Source organism: Pollachius pollachius (genome assembly GCF_949987615.1).
Source record: "Pollachius pollachius genome assembly, chromosome: 1".
NCBI classification, from domain to species: Eukaryota; Metazoa; Chordata; class Actinopteri; order Gadiformes; family Gadidae; genus Pollachius; species Pollachius pollachius.
The window spans coordinates 17,167,538-17,187,011 of NC_136934.1; the positions used below are offsets into that span (position 1 = coordinate 17,167,538).

At 45.5% G+C, this 19,474-nt stretch overlaps 1 protein-coding gene across 1 annotated transcript; it reads right to left on the reverse strand.

The window, feature by feature from the left end:
• Positions 1-51: 51 nt before the first annotated feature.
• On the reverse strand, positions 52-19,067 carry fbxw8 (F-box and WD repeat domain containing 8). Its single transcript, XM_079729521.1, has 11 exons — positions 18,573-19,067; positions 18,374-18,478; positions 17,109-17,273; positions 16,633-16,721; positions 12,742-12,899; positions 12,257-12,456; positions 11,478-11,699; positions 5,661-5,782; positions 1,831-2,004; positions 1,367-1,483; positions 52-430 (listed from the first exon to the last, which is right to left on the reverse strand). Exons 1-11 carry the CDS (start codon positions 18,942-18,944, stop codon positions 265-267), a joined length of 1,890 nt encoding a protein of 629 aa, XP_079585647.1. The 5' UTR covers positions 18,945-19,067; the 3' UTR covers positions 52-264.
• Positions 19,068-19,474: the final 407 nt, after the last annotated feature.

Here is a 19,474-nt window from a genome sequence, read left to right on the forward strand (position 1 = left end):
ACAAGATGTAATTATTGTTAGAGCCACATTTATTGTACCTAAGTGTGGTGATTTAATATCCAGTTCATCAATCCTTTTAAAATCTCACTTCAACAACACAGTTGTGATGAACTGCTGTTAAATTATAAAATGCTGTACAAAATCCTCCTGAAACCTAAATTGTACGTTATAGATTAAAGTTACATTGCTAAAAATACATTGCAGGAAAAGGGAAAGGAAAAAGGAAATAAAGTACATAAAATCAATAGAACGATAGAAAGCGGACTAGTACGTGGGGTACGCGCCCGGCAGCGTGTCATAGGGCACAGCCAGGCCGATGTTGTAGTTGTAGCCGTGGGACTCTGCGTAGTTGGACCTGCAGATGGGCAGGATGTGGTCTTGGGCGTTGGCATCCTCAGAGAAATCATAGCGGCTGATCACTCCCCTGTGTCTGGGGAAGATAAATGAAGCACTGTTCATATATACTGGCTTTGAAGAGAGTAAAGCGATGGTGACGCTAACCAGTGTATCTGGGTTTGGGGATATAGCACACAGATAACTTGTTTCACATTGAGATTGGCCGTAACATGACAACATCACAACTATGGGTCTCTGGGGAAGGAAGTGAGTACTTTTACCATCACATTTTTTTGGAAAGGATCTTAATCAATGTAAAAAAAAAAAAAAATGTTTCGTTAAATATATTTCAGGCTAGCCACAGGGTTAAGAATGCAAAAATAAAACAATAAAGCAAAGGAATTAAAAGACCATGGACGGATCACTTGGGAACATTGGTCACACTAGTCGTTTGAACAACATCTGCATCAACCGTATCATTAGCAGGGATGAACCTTCCAGCCAGGTCTAGAGCTCCTATCCACAAGAGAACACGTGTGTGATGACTACTTTGAGCCAGGGGCTGACCTGCTGGGGGTTGAGTGATGTCTACTGTGAGCCAGCGGTCGACCTGCTGAAGGGTTAGTGACGGAAGACTAGTGCTGAGGGCTGGGTGAGGGGGTCGCCCAGACAGTGAGGCGGCCGTACCTGCTGAGGGCTGGGTGAGGGGGTCAGACAGACAGTGAGGCGGCCGTACCTGCTGAGGGCTGGGTGAGGGGGTCAGACAGACAGTGAGGCGGCCGTACCTGCTGAGGGCTGGGTGAGGGGGTCAGACAGACAGTGAGGCGGCCGTACCTGCTGAGGGCTGGGTGAGGGGGTCAGACAGACAGTGAGGCGGCCGTACCTGCTGAGGGCTGGGTGAGGGGGTCAGACAGACAGTGAGGCGGCCGTACCTGCTGAGGGCTGGGTGAGGGGGTCAGACAGACAGTGAGGCGGCCGTACCTGCTGAGGGCTGGGTGAGGGGGTCAGACAGACAGTGAGGCGGCCGTACCTGCGGTGAGCCGTGAGGTCGTCGTCGGTGATGCAGGCCCCGCGGGGGGTCTTCTCGTCCGGGATGTTGGCCGTCACCAACATGCTGCCTTGGAAACGCACGTGCCTAACGGGATGCCTGGAGTTGACACAGATGGTTGATATTTAAATATATATTAATGTATATTTTATAGCTGAATTTGGGCAGGTGGTAGAAATCAAATGTTTGTATACTACTCATTTCTTCTGTTCATCATTTAAGATAAAAATTGTTTTATAAATAGTAACATTTTATTCATTAAATCTGTTTTATTTTTCACTTTTTGTTGTGGGAATGCATGGTGAAAAACAGAATTCCCCTGCGCTAGAAGACATCCAGAATCTCGTTATTTAAAAATAGGAGGAATCCAAGCATGGCTGTTAATGTTGAGCAGTAAATACTCTCAACACAAACACGGGGAGGAGCCCAGGGAACGGCGAGGCCACCTGTTGTGCATCTCCCACAGCTTGGCTCCGGCCCTCGAGTCCCACACGCAGACCAGTCCCTCGTCTCCCCCGCTCACCATCTTCCAGTCGTCCGTCTGCACCGCCGTGACACCCAGGTGGTGGGCGTACAGCGAGACCACCGAAGACCCGCTGCGCAGGTCAAAGAGCCTCACCCTGGCGCCCGGAGAGAAACAGGACATCAAGACCAGTGTTGCCAGATTGGGCCAGATTTCCACAATTTGGCAATGTTGTCAGATTGAGCGGGAAATCTGGCAACGCTGATGAAGACATCAAATAAAAATATATCAGCTGTAAAATGGCTCAGTTAAATGAGGTGATGTTACTGGATGATCCAGCAAATGCACAATGTAGATTAAATGATACACGCATAAATGGTAAAAGCTGACTTGCTGAATGGTCAGTGAGCTTTTCTGGACAGGAAAGGTTTCTTTTGGGGGACATATTGATATATATTTACACATAAGATAGTAAGGCGATGCTCATCTGGAGCACATTCCAGAGGAGCGAGGACAATGTGGTACGTGCTCAATCATCCCTCGAGATCTGGCTTCCTGGCCGTGGAGGCGGGCGGTCCCGCTCCGACGACCCGCCGTGGTGAATGGGCCAATTCATTCTCAATCACAAGGGAACAATTCAGACTTTCAAAGGAGTTCTGTTCTCTGAAGTCTGCTAGGTGAGGCCCTGAAGTACTAGGCTACTGTGTTTCTGTCACTATAAAATTATATTGAATTAATATTATACTGTTCCAACACTGAATTTGTATTTGTCTGGAACCCTCTGGAATAGTCCTTAGTAAAGCTCAGTACCTCATGCATATCCGTACGTAATGTGACATGCTTAATCTAAAAATTGTTGTGTTGTTGTCTCTAGTCGCAGTAATTGAAGTGAATGTTTGGATGTGACTCACCCAACCACAGCCCAGATGAGCAGGCTAAGCCGGTCAGGACACATGGATGGAAGAGAGCGACAGGAAACACTGGGAATGTCATACTTAACCTGTGTTTCACTACCTGTAAATTCCCCTCTAATGTATAAATGTATTTGTCTTCCCACCTGGCAGAAGCACTTACCAGGTTTAGCCCAAACTGGGCAATGAGCGCTAAGAAAAAATGCCACTAACCCGCTGCATACGCGGCCAAACACATTGGTATAATCAGATCAGTAGGTCCAGTTTGTGGGAGAGTTTGTGGGAAGAGACAGGAGCCCAGGGGAGCTGGAGAGCCATCTGTTCTGATCACAGATTTATTGGGTCTCCGAGCAACCAGGGGGGTTGGGGGGGGGGGGGGGGGTAACCATCCACATGCTGAATCCTTCCAACAGGTTTATAACAGTGATGTCATTCTTTTTAAGCAATTAAGGAAACTTCATTTCTAGCTTCCAGATATTTTAAATGACCCAGTGTGACGCATGCCACTCATCTTGGCCCGCTGAGACGCACTGTGATGCATCAGGAGGGCGGAGCTTAGTCCAAATGTATTTGCCGTTATTGGCAGGGAGCTGTAGCCATTAATCGAATGCTGGATGACTCTTCTGTGGTCTGGCCTCTCTCGATTAATCAGCAAGCTCATGCCTCGCCAGGTAAACATTTTGAATTATTATTAGACAAACAAAGTGGAACCAATGCCATAATCACCTCAAATAGTAATATGATCTTCATCCAATTTTATTAAGCTTGTTTTTTTAATCATTAAGTTATTTCGGCCCACGTGACACCAACAAGCTAAAAGTTATTTTAAAAGTTCTAACATAGAAAACGGCCAAACTACTTTTTCTTTATAGTGACTAAAATGGCTGTGAAACATGGCATATGACATGTAACCAGATGGGGTGTTTCATTCCTGGTTCCTTCTCCATTATTCAATAAAGATCAAGGGACAAAGGGCTAAGGCAAGGTCTTTGCGATCCTCTCTCTCCTTTCAATCTTTCATGTCTGGTTACATATTGCCCGCTATAGTCGGGCACGTCTCCAGACAGCCCCCATCAGGACCCCGTAAGGCCGTGTCTTGTATTCCGCCAGTGGGACACAGGGAAGGAAGGGAGGAAGAGGAAGGCATGCATAAGAGGTTGGAATCGAGCCACCCCCACAGAGTCCAGGCTGACTTCACTTCATCCAGCCGCCGTTCCAAACGCCCCATCGCCCAGCCTGCTGCTACCTCTCGCGGCACCACTACCGCCATGTCTCCGAGGGGAACAAAGACCTGCACATGAAAGGCCCGTCTTCAGATCCACCAACATACAACGGCTTGGGCATCGCTGAGCATGTGAAATGACACGCTCACTGAGGACTCCTTTGTAGATCAGAATCCACAAAATAAGTACAATGAATAATAACTTCTAAAATAAAAACAATTCTGCGTTGTCCGGGGGACCGGACACAAGCCGGGCAGCATGCCCCACCAAAGCCTCTTTGTACGGTTAACAGTAATAATAAGATGAATCCGGGCTCTGCCCTTCACTCCGAGCCAGCTACTTAACAGCTCGCTGGACACTGCAGCTCTTCAGCGCCAGCCGTAGTCCGGACGCCAGGGTGCTGCTGCGGTGCCAGATCACGCAGGGGCGCAGCCCATTACTGAGGCGACCCGCCGAAAAGAAAGGCTCTTTTATTGGTCTTGTTTGTCTCATTCCAAGAGCCAGGGTGGGTGTGTGTCTGTGTGTCTGTGTGTGAGGGTGTAAACCCATGCATCTACTTGACTAGTATTTGTCAAGAAGGCTGACTCTCTCTCCCTCCCTCTTACACACACACACACACACGCACACACACGGAACTCTGTTAGCAAACATCTGACGTTATTCTTCTACCATCTGCAAGCTGCTGTCTACCTTACAACTTTCCACAATAGTAAGAGCGCTGTACTTCAAGGTGTGTGAGCAGAGGGGAGACGGCGAGGGAGAAAGGGGATAGACTCCGAAGTGTGAGTTCTGACTAGATTCAGCGTCTGGCTTATCTCTCGTGGGCCCACCCTCCAGAACATCTGCTCCCCCCCCCTTCTGTGAGGGGGGGCCCACTAGCCGCTCTCTCCGCTCCAGTCGTTGCGTGTTTGGAGGAAGGTTGTTTAACAAGCCTGTTTTAAAGTGAGGTTCCTGGCCAGCTTCCCGCCGTAGCATCCACTGGCACAACAGTGAGGTGTGAAGTACGTGTGTTTCTGTGTGTGTGTTTTGTGGTCCATGCAAGCGTGCCAAACAACACGCTTATGTGTATCCTGTGCAGTCATTAAAAACGACACTTTTGTGTTTGTGCCTCCGTTGCCGCAACTGTGTGCGAAATGTGTTAAATATGTCCACACATTACACAGTGTAATTAAGTATTGTAGTATAGAATGAGCGAGTGAGTGTGTATGTTTTAATGTCAATTAGTATTTGTTGTCCTAAAGCAGTGTGCCTGTGTGTTATGTGTGTACTCGCTTGTATGTGTGTGTGTGTGTTCAAGTGAGTTAGTTAGTGAATTAATAAATTAGTGAATATGTATGTGCGTGCATGCTTGAGTGTATGGTTAAATAAGTGAGTGAGTGAGTGAGTGAGTGAATGAATGAATGAAAGAGAGTGTATATGTATGTGCCTGTGTGTGTATGTGTGTTTAAATGAGTAAGTGAGTGACCGAATATGTGTATGCGTGTGTGTTTAAATAAGTAAGGGAGTGAATGAATGAGTGAGCGAGTGAATGTATATGTATGTGTGTGTGTGTTTAAATATGTGAGTGAGTGAGTGAATGAATGAGTGATTGTTTATGCATGTGCCTGTGTGTGCATGTGTGTTTAAATGAGTGAGTGAGTGTATATGTATGTGCGTGCATGCGTGCGTGCATGTGTTACCTCCTGTCTATGTTTCCACACGCCAGCAGGTGGGGGGGGCTCAGATGGATGCAGGTAAAGTCACCTTGAGAGGTGCCCACCCGCACAACGGGCTGCCTGGTGTCCAAGCTGTACACCTGGATCTACACACACACAAACACCCACAAAGCCAATTGTCACACAATCTTCAGGATACTGCAAGAAACAACTGTCCAACTGAGTAAAACATGAAAATAATTAAACAAAACGAAGTATAAAAAAAACAGACTTCAAGACCACCTATTATATTTATTGAAAAATCGGCTTAGCTCAGGAGGTAGAGCGGGTTGACGTGTAACTGGAAGGTTGCTAGTTCAATCCCCAGCTCCCCCTAGCGGAGTGTCGTGTTGTCCCTGAGCAATACACCCTAACTGCTCCCCAGGAGCTGGCTGTCGCCCTGCATGGCTTTGGGAGAAAATGTCTGCTAAATGTCCATCGGTGGAAGGATTGCACCATTACACACTCCTCCACTTGTCCATTAAGCTGGATTAACGGTAACGGTACACTGCAGTTACCACAGCCCTGACAACACATAGATGAACGGACAACAGTGATTACTGCTGTAGGAGCATGGGGCCTTTAAGATACGCCTGAGACTAATGGTGGTCCAAAACAATTTAGCAGAGAGATGCACACCACCAATCTAAGTTTAATAGCTCTGGAAAAGGTTTTATTTTTTTCACAACGATTCCATCTAAAATTGGCTTCACCGGTCATCAGTGTTTAAGTATTATGCTTAACGAGCTGGACAAAAAGGCGGAGAGGACCTACTCTGAATAATGAAATAACGAAGAAAAGAAAAATGGTTAGGAGGTGTGTGTTTGCTTATTTGTGTATGTAATAGAGGACAAAACGAAGAAGAGATGAAGAGAGGAAGGGAAAGGAAACAGCTGAAAGTTAAGACAACTGAACGAGTGAGAGACAAAAGGCAGATGTCGGAAGGAGAAAAAGATAATAGAAGTGGAGGATGAGAGACACAGCGAGTTGGTGAGATAAGCAAAATGAAGGCTTTAAAAGGGATGAAGGCAGCAAGGGAAAAAAGCCAAGCGGACATGGAGGGGAACAGAGGCAGGCGTTGCAGGCCAGCGAGGTAGACAGTGATGATGTCATCCCCCTCTCTCCAACCCTCTGCGAGACAAAGACTACATTTAGCATTGCTCCAGGACCAAGCCAATTCAAAAGATAGGCACTTTGCAGACACTTGGCTTGCAGAAGGGACTCAAAGTTTTGTGAGCAACCCATCTAGCCAGATCCAAATGCTTAAGAGGAGCGCCTACGAATGCAGATGCTGCAGAACTCCCTGTACACTAACTGTCATTTATGTTTGGGTGCTCTTGGAGCCACTGCTGCGAATTCCATCATTCAGTGAATAAAGACCTGGACCCTATCCCCGCCAATGCTGATTTCAGCCCAGGGGGGGTGAGTGGTTCCATCACGGTCTGTCTCACCCCAGCAGCGCAGGCGAAGGTTGCCATGTTGTTCAGGGGCCTTTCAGCTTGAGCTCAAGAACATGGCCCAAGATGTGCTGCGTGGCAGCCCAACTGACTGCCCGGCAGCCAAACGCTTGGGGGGTGCCCAGCCACACTGGCATGGAGAGGACTCACTCTGCTCTCCGTGCACGTGTACACACGCACCACACCAACATACACGCCACACAAAATACACACACAGATGAACAAAGCCGCAGGTGGATTGATGGTTAAAACAAACCGCTTTTGAAATTCTAATTTGAAAAGCACTGGAATTCTGGAACTGGAAATCTAATTTTCATATCAAAAAATTGTTCACAAACTGTGAGAAAGTATAAGGCTCCCCAATGGCAATGGGATTTAAAAGTTTGAAAATCCTACCCGAGCCAAAGTCTCACTGATCAGGAGCCACATGACAGACACCATTATGAGACATAGTGAGACATGACATCGTTAGACGCCACCTCTATAGAGCTGTTACAGCTTTTAATGAAGCATATGTTTTCCCATTTAAAAAAAAGAAGCACAAAACTAATTTGGCATCCCAGGCAACTGCTGGCAATGCATGCTTCCTCTTCACAGTAACCAGAGTGACAGACTTGTGAAGCTGATTACTGTTTTCCAAAGAAAGAAAATGATTTAATTAGCCAAAAGAGGAATACTAATCATGAATTGGCATAATTTAAGGATGGTTTGGAAAAGTTACCAACTTAAAAGTTTGGTTGTTATTTCCACACTAGCCAGCGTACAAATATAAGATGAAGGAGGTGGAAGACACAGGTAATTTAAATATGAATTTAAAATTCTTATTGTTGTTAACATTTTACATTCTTATCAAAAACAAAAATATATATATTTTGTCATCTTTTTTTTTTAAACAATACTACCTAACTGTACAAAACGCAGTCATGAATGATAAAAGGTAGGCAAAAATTCAACATAATATCGTCAACTTTGAAGAATATAAAGTTATTAAAATAAAATAAAAAACATCTACAGATAATCTGTCCTCATAAAGAAGTATCAGATAATATCTAGTTCCAGTAAAAGTAAACTACGGATCGCTTGTAAACCACAATAACCTCAGAGAGAATATTCATTATACTGGGGAAGCTGCTCATCTCTCAACAGTCCACCGTGTGGTGCTTTAGAGCCACCAAACACCAGCGATGGCTCAGGGCCAGCCATGCCTCTCTGCAATGGCAAGATGTCAGTGGAGCGGAGCCCACATCCTCAAAGCAACACAAAGACATTGTGGAAGAGATGCATAAAACACTTTGGTTCGTCCATATCTCTTCCTCAACAAAATATTTTAAAAGGGAAGTAATTGTTGAATGGGACTCACTTTTGAAGTAGAGTGACAGAGCTTTTGTTCTCAATACAACACGTTAACATTTTTTTCGAAATAGCACACACACAAACACACAGCCTTGGCCCTCAGGTAAATGTATCCTGACTGAACCGTTCGTCTGTTGGGTATTTGTACGCTCTAGATAAAGTTATGAAGCTTCAATTAGGGTGCTTGGGGTGGTTAGAAACACAACACAATTAGACGCAAACAGAGGCCATGGTGGATGAACATAGTCAGTTTAAAGCTAGAGTAATGAGGGACCAAGCCCGGAGGGATGACTGACGGCTTCAGCAAGCTCTGCTGTGGAATATCCCCAACAGATAGCTCGTATCTATTCCTTGTGGGGCACGACACTGGAGGACTGAGCGGTTCAGAGTGTAACGGGGGCTATTTAAACACACAATACAGATTAAGCTCAGGAGTAGAACATCAAACAAATGCTTAAGTGCCTAGCTAGAACCATCAAACAATTTGCCAAATCAAAACGATGCAAAAAAAGAGACACACGTCAGTTCAAACGTCTAAGGATAAATATTGAGTTACTTTTCTAACTAAACACAATAATATAACACAATTATATAACAATATTTGTGAGAATATGATCACACAATTTAACAAAATGAACATAATCCTAATGATGTCCTTTTTTATTCAATAATGAATATTCAAAGTATTGAATTAAATTAATAGATTCCACCAAAAATCTGTCCACAACAGCTGTGTCAATAATGTTATTCAATACAACACCCTTTTAGAGAACTCTTCTTTCTTTTCTCTTCAGAACCTTACAAGCTACATACATTGTACGCTACACGCACAACACGTTTGGGCTACATACACAACACGTTGTAGACTACATGCACAACATGTTGTAGGCAACATACCCAACAAGTTTTAGCCTACATACTCAACACGTTAAATACTACACACACAACATGTTGTAGGCTACATACCCAACGCGTTGTAAGCTACACACACACAAACACACACACACACACACAACACGTTATAGGCTTCACAAACAACCTTAACGACAGTTCAGGCAGGTAACCTTCAGGCCTTTGTCTCAACATTCAAAAGAGGAGTGCTGGATCAGACGCTGCCATACAATGATAATGGAAATGTTCTCGTCCAAAAGCAACACATTTGGCTTCTTCCACCTGAGCCTCTGCATGCCGCCCGCCACGCACCAAGAGAACAAAGGAGGCCTTGAAAACAAGCCACCAATCCCATTAGCGGACAAAGACCCCAGACCTTCACTGTGGAAACCGTTTGGGTCCAGAAGACTGGGGAGTGCGCACAGGTTGTCAATTAACATTGCCAATTAACATTGGTGGTCAATTAACAGTGCCAGTCTAATTCATGACATCAACACATCTGAACATAACACATCATGTCTAATGAATCACATCAGTGATCAGTATTTACTACATAGTGGAAAAGGCACTTATTATAATTATAATTATAATGCTGGCAAACAAACAAGATAAAAGTGGGAAATACATGTCAGACGGGTGCCTGACGCACCTTTTATACTCGCTAGATTATCAGTAAACAGATTTTTCTCCCACAGACTCTGGACATAGTCAACAAGCACAGTTGGCTTTGAATGAATACGCAATATTGCTATGGGAACTGTTATGAGCCATATACAGTCAGGTCCATAAATATTGGGACATCGACACAATTCTGATCTTTTTGGCTCTATACGCCACCACAATGGATTTGAAATGAAACTAACAAGATGTGCTTTAACTGCAGACTTTCAGCTTTAATTTGAGGATATTAACATCCAAATCAGGTGAACGGTGTAGGAATTACAATGGTTTGTATACGATTGAGCATGCATTTCACTTGCTGAAGACAAAACTGAAGGGAAAGTGCCCCAAGAACAAGCAGGAACTGAAGACAGTTGCAATAGAGGCCTGGCAGAGCATCACCAGGGATGAAACCCAGCGCCTGGTGATGTCTATGCGTTCCAGACTTCAGGCTGTAATTGACTGCAAAGGATTTGCAACCAAGTATTAAAAAGTGAAAGTTTGATTTATGATTGTTATTTTGTCCCATTACTTTTGGTCCCTTAAAAAGTGGCACATATACAAACTGTTGTAATTCCTACACCGTTCGCCTGATTTGGATGTAAATACCCTCAAATTAAAGCTGAAAGTCTGCAGTTAAATCTTGTTCGTTTCATTTCAAATCCATTGTGGTGGTGTATAGAGCCAAAAATATTAGAATTGTGTCGATGTCCCAATATTTATTGACCTGACTGTATGTGGATTGGTTGTTATTTGAAAGTCAACTTCATTCAACATCATTTTGATTATGTCAAAATGATGGTTTATGTCAAGTAAATCAACAATCAACATCATCCAACTCTCAGAACAATCTATCGTTTCTCAGTCCTGAAGTAAATGCATCGTTTAGTTTTAGGGAAATAAAATAAGAATCGACAAGACATGTATTCACATCACTGACAGAGCATGGGGACTAATTTACAATTAGTATTTTGCGGAGGAGTTTATCCAAAGCGACATAAAGTGAATTTAGATACATGGCATTAAGGAGCAGGTAGGGGTTAGACAGTACAGAGATAAGTCATTAGGGTGCAGGTAGGGTTTAAAGAGTTCAGAGACATCATCATTTCATTAAGGAGCAGGTAGGGGTTAGCGAGTACCCCGACAGGGGATTATGGAGCAGATATGAGGGAACAGGTACACTGTGGAAATTTGGGATCAGTACCTTATGGCTAACACAGTACCTCAAGGCTAACCACCACACTATCCCTCAGGTCATCAGTAAATGACCATCAATAAATCCACTACCTGCAGCCATAACCATGAGTATGTTTCAGGGAGAACCAATCCTTGCACCACTAGTAGGTTGGTTTGCATCAGAAGACGCCCTCTACGGCTCACCTCTGATTGCCTGATATTTTTACCCCTTTAAGATGTCGTATCCTCAGAACCTCAGACCCACCTTGTTGCCTCCGTCATGCATGCCCCAGCCGCTGCTCTTCACCCCCAGGGCCAGCTGGGAGGAGGAGGCCGCCAGGCAGGTGACGGGGTGGCCGTAGACCGAGTGCAGGACGTGGGGTTCCACCGCCTCGCGGGGATCCAGCAGGTACACAGAGTCCCCCGCCGCTGCCGCCGCCAGAGGACGCCCTGGGGGCCGGTCTGGCACCAGGATCAGGCCGTCCACCTGCAGAATGGGAGCCACAAAGTGACACACAGACTTTACCCTTCTCACACAGGGTGATGATAATCATGGTGTGCAGTCGGTTCCTCGGTACGGGAGCCAGGAGCCTTTAACTCGTTGTGATTGTTCTGATGAAGAAGAGTGAATGAGCAACCAGATGATAACCTATAGTCACTAGCTGAGGTGAGTACACAGAGCAGTGTACAGAGTTGATTTGGTGGTAGTGGGAGCATACACTTTTATCCAAAGAGACTTATACGTGAGGCTGAGAACACTAGAAAGCACAATTTTCGTTTTGTTATGGTGCATACCCGTTGCTCAGGGCTTGAAATCAATGACACAGTGAGACTTTTACATGAATTCGTTTTTGTCCTGGACCCACCCACCCACACACAATAAACTTAAAAAATGTATATAAATGCAATGATTTATTATCATCATCCGAATCAGGTAATTCAACCAGTGACAGTGGACACCCATAACAACTCCTCCTTCTCCCAGCATTGGGAGGCTGGTTTAGGGTAGGCTATGGGAGCCGGGAGGTGAAAGGTACCACTCACAGGCTGGGGCAGCTGGGAGCTGCAGCCGGTCCTCCAATAGCCGTGGTCGTCACAGTGATCCAGGCGGACACGTCGCCCGGAGGCGGAGGCCAGCGCAGAGCTATCAGTGCTCAGCGTCAGGGCCTGGAGCCCGCCTCCGGCGCTCTGGTAGTGATGGATGGGCTGCCCACCCGTCTGTGTGCTCCAGACGTCAACACAGCCTGCAGCCGGAAGGTAAAACGTATAATAAACATATTGAACACAGGATGTGACTGAACAACTCAGTCATATCAACCACAGGTCACAAGCTCCACCACAGGGGATGTGAGGCATCGTCATCGTAATAGCTGTGTGCTTGTGTGTGTGTGTGTACAGGCCGACACACACACACACACACACACACACACACACACACACACACACACACACACACACACACACACACACACACACACACACACACACACACACACACACACACACACACACACACACACGCTGCTCACCATCTTGGTAGGCCGCAGCAGCCAGCGTGCTGCTGACCTGGACGTGGGTGACCTGGGGCCTGGGTTCCGTGTTGGCGGAGAGGCTGTTGGCCTTCAGGTAGGAGGCTGACGCGTCCCAGTGCAGTGTGTCCCACAGCCTCACGTCTCCAGAGGTGTACCTGGAGCCCAGACACACAGGGGACAAACAGGCTTGGAGTAAGTCCATGGTTAAATCCACTATTGACACCGATGCAGGACAATGTAACCTCTCCCCTCCAAGGTCTCTTCTTCTCCAATGATTGTTGTGGTTTGTTGTATTTGCTTTGCTGTATGTTTTATTTGTTTGCGTTTGATTGTATGATGCTGTCTTGGCCATTTTTGTTTTGTAAAGTGTCTATGACACTAACCTGTGACATTCAGGAGTATTCACCGCAACCAACTGAAACAATGTGTGGTCCCATGGTGGTTATAAAGCACTTTTGAGAGTGAGTTTTAGGGGAAAACCAACTCATCCACTAGCAGTGTGTAGCATCCACCCAGGTGATGCACGCTCACTACACTCCTCACGCTCACTACACTCTTCACGCTCACTACACTCCTCACGCTCACTACACTCCTCACGCTCACTACACTCCTCACGCTCACTACCCTCTTCACGCTCACTACACTCCCCACGCTCACTACACTCCTCACGCTCACTACACTCCTCACGCTCACTACACTCCTCACGCTCACTACACTCCTCACGCTCACTACACTCCTCACGCTCACTACCCTCTTCACGCTCACTACACTCCTCACGCTCACTACCCTCTTCACGCTCACTACACTCCTCACGCTCACTACACTCCTCACGCTCACTACACTCCTCACGCTCACTACCCTCCTCACGCTCACTACACTCCTCACGCTCACTACACTCCTCACGCTCACTACACTCCTCACGCTCACTACCCTCTTCACGCTCACTACACTCCTCACGCTCACTACACTCCATACGCTCACTACACTCCTCACGCTCACTACACTCCTCACGCTCACTACACTCCTCACGTTCACTACACTCCTCACGCTCACTACACTCCTCACGCTCACTACCCTCTTCACGCTCACTACACTCCTCACGCTCACTACACTCCTCACGCTCACTACCCTCCTCACGCTCACTACCCTCCTCACGCTCACTACCCTCTTCACGCTCACTACCCTCTTCACGCTCACTACACTCCTCACGCTCACTACACTCCTCACGCTCACTACCCTCCTCACGCTCACTACCCTCCTCACGCTCACTACCCTCTTCACGCTCACTACACTCCTCACGCTCACTACACTCCTCACACTCACTACCCTCCTCACGCTCACTACACTCCTCACGCTCACTACACTCCTCACGCTCACTACACTCCTCACGCTCACTACACTCCTCACGCTCACTACCCTCTTCATGCTCACTACACTCCTCACGCTCACTACCCTCCTCACGCTCACTACACTCCTCACGCTCACTACCCTCTTCACGCTCAATACCCTCCTCACGCTCACTACACTCCTCACGCTCACTACACTCCTCACGCTCACTACACTCCTCACGCTCACTACACTCCTCACGCTCACTACCCTCTTCACGCTCACTACCCTCTTCACGCTCACTACACTCCTCACGCTCACTACACTCCTCATGCTCACTACACTCCTCACGCTCACTACCCTCCTCACGCTCACTACACTCCTCACGCTCACTACACTCCTCACGCTCACTACACTCCTCACGCTCACTACCCTCTTCACGCTCACTACACTCCTCACGCTCACTACCCTCCTCACGCTCACTACACTCCTCACGCTCACTACACACCTCACGCTCACTACACTCTTCACGCTCACTACACTCCTCACGCTCACTACCCTCCTCACCTCTCCCACAGTTGAGAGGTGAGGAGTAAAACAATACACCTAGAGACCAGGGGTTGAAGAGGCCATGCTGTTGGGGATTTGGCTAGGACCCCAGGGTTAGGACAACTGCCATTGCACAGAGTGCAATGAGACCTTTAGGGACCACCAACACTGTGCACCGTAAATAAGCAAAACCAAGCTATGCAGAATGTTGTCTTGTCCTGTTAGTGCAGGACAATTCATTCTTTGGGGGAATGATCATACCGATATTGGATACCAGAAATGTGACTTGATTGTCAAATGTTTACCTAGAAGGGTTAGAAGGATGCTTTGTATGTTACCATGTATAGTCAGTGAGAGAGAGACAGAGAGACAAAGAGAGAGAGAGAGAGAGAGAATAATGATCTCATCACCCAAACCCACCACCACCACCAGCACCTTAATCTCCTGGGAGTGTGTCTACCATTAGCGCCTCCACAGAAAACATTGTGTCAGAGCAAGCATCTGCCTCACAGCATGTGTGTGCACAAGAAAGAGAAAGACGGTGTGTGTGTGTGTGTGTGTGTGTGTGTGTGTGTGTGTGTGTGTGTGTGTGTCATCATATCATAGCCCTTCAATTGGGAATTGATCATTTGAATACACACGTTGACAGTATACCAACAGTTAATATAAGGCTGTTGTTGAGCCATATCAAAAAACATAATCACAGCATGTGGTGATTGAATAAATGAAACACAAATTGCATAACGTTTCATAATACTTCAACCATGTCAACCATCAGTACGACTTTACCACTAAGGAGGCAGGGAAGGATGAAACAAAACTATTTGAATGAATGAAGCTAACCCTACCCATAACCCCTTTTTTAAGACAAACCATAAATGTGACGAAAGAAAAGACAAAAGAAAAATGTGACTATAAAACATAATTGGACAGACTTGGACAAATCATATGTGTTTAGTGCTACTGATCTGTCACACACATTAGGTAGCTTCACTAAACAAATCTTGAGTGGGGGTGAGTGTGTGAGTGAGGCTGTTGGGTGTGTGTGTGAGTGAGGCTGTTGGGTGAGTGTGTGAGTGAGGCTGTTGGGTGTGTGTGCGTTTGCATGTGCGTGTGTCACTGCGTGCGATGGTAGGCACTAGGCTTAAATATTCATAAACATCATCTCATTGTGATCCAGGGAGACTGTGCCGGACCCCAGGGAACGGGATCATGCGATCCCCCCGAGGTCCGGCCACTCTCCTGGCGTGCAGACACTCAGGCTCCCATGGGGGCTCTGAATCTATCACTCTCTCCCGGTAGTTCAGAGACTCAGCCCATTTTTAACCACATGACATGTGTCACATGACCACTATTTAAAGAATCAGCCAGAGTGAGGCTGAGCACTGCAGGGTTCACAGTGAGGCTGAGCACTGCAGGGTTCACAGTGAGGCTGAGCACTGCAGGGTTCACAGTGAGGCTGAGCACTGCAGGGTTCACAGTGAGGCTGAGCACTGCAGGGTTCACAGTGAGGCTGAGCACTGCAGGGTTCGACGATGAGTGACGGTGAGTGAGGAGCAGTAGTAGGATCTGTTTCTGCGGTTCTATGGCGTTTGATAGGAGCCCATCCATTTAGAACTTGCACAAAACACAGAGTTGGTGGCCACAAACAGAGTCAACATGGAATTTTAAATATGTTGCTAAAACAAGTCACAATTCTTTGTTATTCAATGTATTGCGTTTGGTGAACATAAGTTGAGCTATAACGATTGTAATAGTTTGGGTGTAGTGTCAAGTTTGCAAAGTGATGGTAGTGGCTCAGCTTCGAGATGGTAATGTTTAGGTTAGGGGTTCGCTGAGTTTAAGGTAAGGCTACTTATGGCCTTGGCTTAGACTATCTTTCTGAGGTCACATTGGGGATGTGGAATAGTTATTGTCACAGTTATAACACATCACATAAATAAACAACAAACAATTTACAAAATTAAAAATGAAAGCATTCCGATTAAAAAAGAAAAGTGTGCTTTCACTCACCCTGCCAAGACAAAGTTGTCACAGGAGCTGACGTCACACAGAACCTTGCCCAGCTCATACTGCAGCTGAACGATCGACCCGACGCGACTCTAGACAGGAAACATGTTTAAATGTTAAACAAATATTGACCCACGTTGGTTTAACTCCACTTACCTTACTCACCTTAACTCACTCCTGGTCAAATAAGAGGTGATATTATAAATCCCATAAATACACAAAAGGTAATTCAGATCCTTTTTCAAGTTATTTTACATAAAATAAAGATGTACTCAAAAGCAACATACATTATTTTTATATGACAGATATATATATCAGAGGTGTCCTTCAGGTTACGGTCTAGGAGGTCTTATGGAAGACTAAGTTAAGTAACGTATACAATACATACAACATAAATACAATGAATATCCACCTGGATCCTGGACAAAGACACGCCATCTAGTGTGTGTTCTGAAAGCCCGCCATTTTTTGGCACTCACCTTCCAGTTGGAGCGCACAGTGTTGTGAGAGCTAAGGCAGTCTCTCAGGGTGCTCTTCCAGCAGGGGGAGTCGCACACACTGGCATCTAACAGGTAACCCGCCTTCAAACACAAACGGTACCACAGAACCCCGTCCTCGGCCAGCTGCGCCCAGGCCTTGCTGACCTGGTGGGGGGTAAAGATGTGGTGATGAGTGTGCGACAAACAACCTTTTACACACTGAAAATTACAATTAGCTTTCAATATTACAATTTAATGATATTGAAAAAATATTTCTTATCAAAGCCGAGAAATCCCAACGCCTGTATAATTTTTTTGTCTGATTAAATGTACGACTGAGCCCCTGATGTCTCGTTTAATTTATGACCGGACGCCTGATGTATGCTTTAGTGTCTGACTGCACCACTGATGTCTGGTTAAGTGTCTGACTGCACCACTGATGTATGGTTAAGTGTGTGGCTCAATCCCTGATGGAAATGGAAGTTGTTGTTTTTTTTTTTAAATCCTCCTCAGCTGTATTAACTCAGTGATGAAGAATGTCTTCTTTTTTAGTACATTTCTTACCACAAATTTTGAGCATGATCATGGGAAGATACAGGCAGCGATTTACCAAGCATATATTCAATGGGACAATGGATGTACATGATTCTTACAGAAAAACCTTCACATTGTGGACAGTAACAACAAAGGAAACAAAGGTGAGGGGGAACTGACTATCGTGGAGAGTTTAGGATTGACCGTGGCGAACCATGGTTGGAGAGACCAAGGTCATTTGCAATACACTATGGGGGAAGTGGACATGTCTGCAAGGCTGCAAGACGGTTAAAGGGATGAACACAACAAAGAAGTCAGTAGATTGGCATGGCCTCAGTATCAGACTTTGTGGCTACATTGGCAATACAAATGCAAACTAGGTAACACCTTTCTGTTAGAGAGAGGGAGGGAGACATCTCTAGGTCCAAGGAGGACATATAGAAGTGCCTTTTCAATTGACTAGTAATTATATAAGCAAGGTTAATATTATTTGCATATAAATTATATTATAGTTATTGTTAATATTTCGACAACACTCACTATTAAGATGGAGTTATTTAGATATTTATAAGGCCTTTGTTGAACTGCATTTTGCAAAGAAGAGAAAAATCATGTGCATATATCTGGACATCAATTATTTTGCGAGGGGTACACTATTGAATATGTACAACGTTCTGCAATAAGAACAACACAACATTAAGATCACCTCAGTTCACCCAGCAACCCCATACCTGAGCACATCGTCCTAGTTCAGCACAGTCCAGGTACTGGAATATCTTCAAGGCCAACTCGTACGGAAGCTCAATGTCAAAAAATGGAATGTCATTCAGTTCATTCTGAAATCACAATGTAGCAAGTGTTATTAACTCTTTTGAGTACAATACTTATTATAAGCATGATTAACCATTATCTACTCCATCCTCATCATACCAGGTCCTGGATCAGTAGATCCACGAGCTTCTCGCCTTTAGATGCCTTCTTCTGTGGCTGTTGGGAAGACACCCTGTAGGTGTCAGTGGTTCTGTGGTACTGCCTCTTCCTCCGGGTCCTCTCCTCCTGAATTCTCTCCAATAGGGGACTCGTCCGCCCGTCCAACAAACCACTTGCAATAGACACATATTTCGGTTCATCGTTCGACTCTGCGACACACTTGTCATCACCCTTACCTCCCTGATTAAGAGTCTTTTTTGATTCGGAAGAAATCGCGGTCTCTATTCGCACGGTTTGTGTTTTGTCTTCGTTTTTGTCGGTTAATTCCCGTTTCCAGCTTTTCCTAAACGCCAGGAGTTCATCGTCTGCCATATTCAAACACAAATCATCAAGCCCTTTGACAATTGTATAAAGTAGTGCTTCATGATATTATATGGATTGTAAGACGTATTGCAGAAGTATAACCATGTTTTAACTATGCAGTAACCCTGTAGATTATTCCGAAGAGAGCAGGAGTGCTACGTCTGTAAACAATACGAAGAGGAACAAATCCCTGAGCAGAAGAGTTCCGCAATCTTTATTCCTCAGTGTTTATTCTAGATGCTCAGCGGTTGATGTATTATAGAGTCGACATAAAGGTTGCATTAATAAGCCGTATACATTTCTCAAATCGAATATTATTTAAAATGTACATCTCTAATTTGACACCTAAAAAAGTATCTAAAACAGGCGAGATAAGCATTTTAAGAGTTAACGACTCTCCATCTCTCTTTTGGGAGAAGATGATGTAAACCCCTAAACCATGTGACACGTAATGCATAATACAACAGAGGGGGGGGGATGGAGTGAGTGAGAGAGAGAGAGAGAGAGAGAGAGAGAGAGAGAGAGAGAGAGAGAGAGAG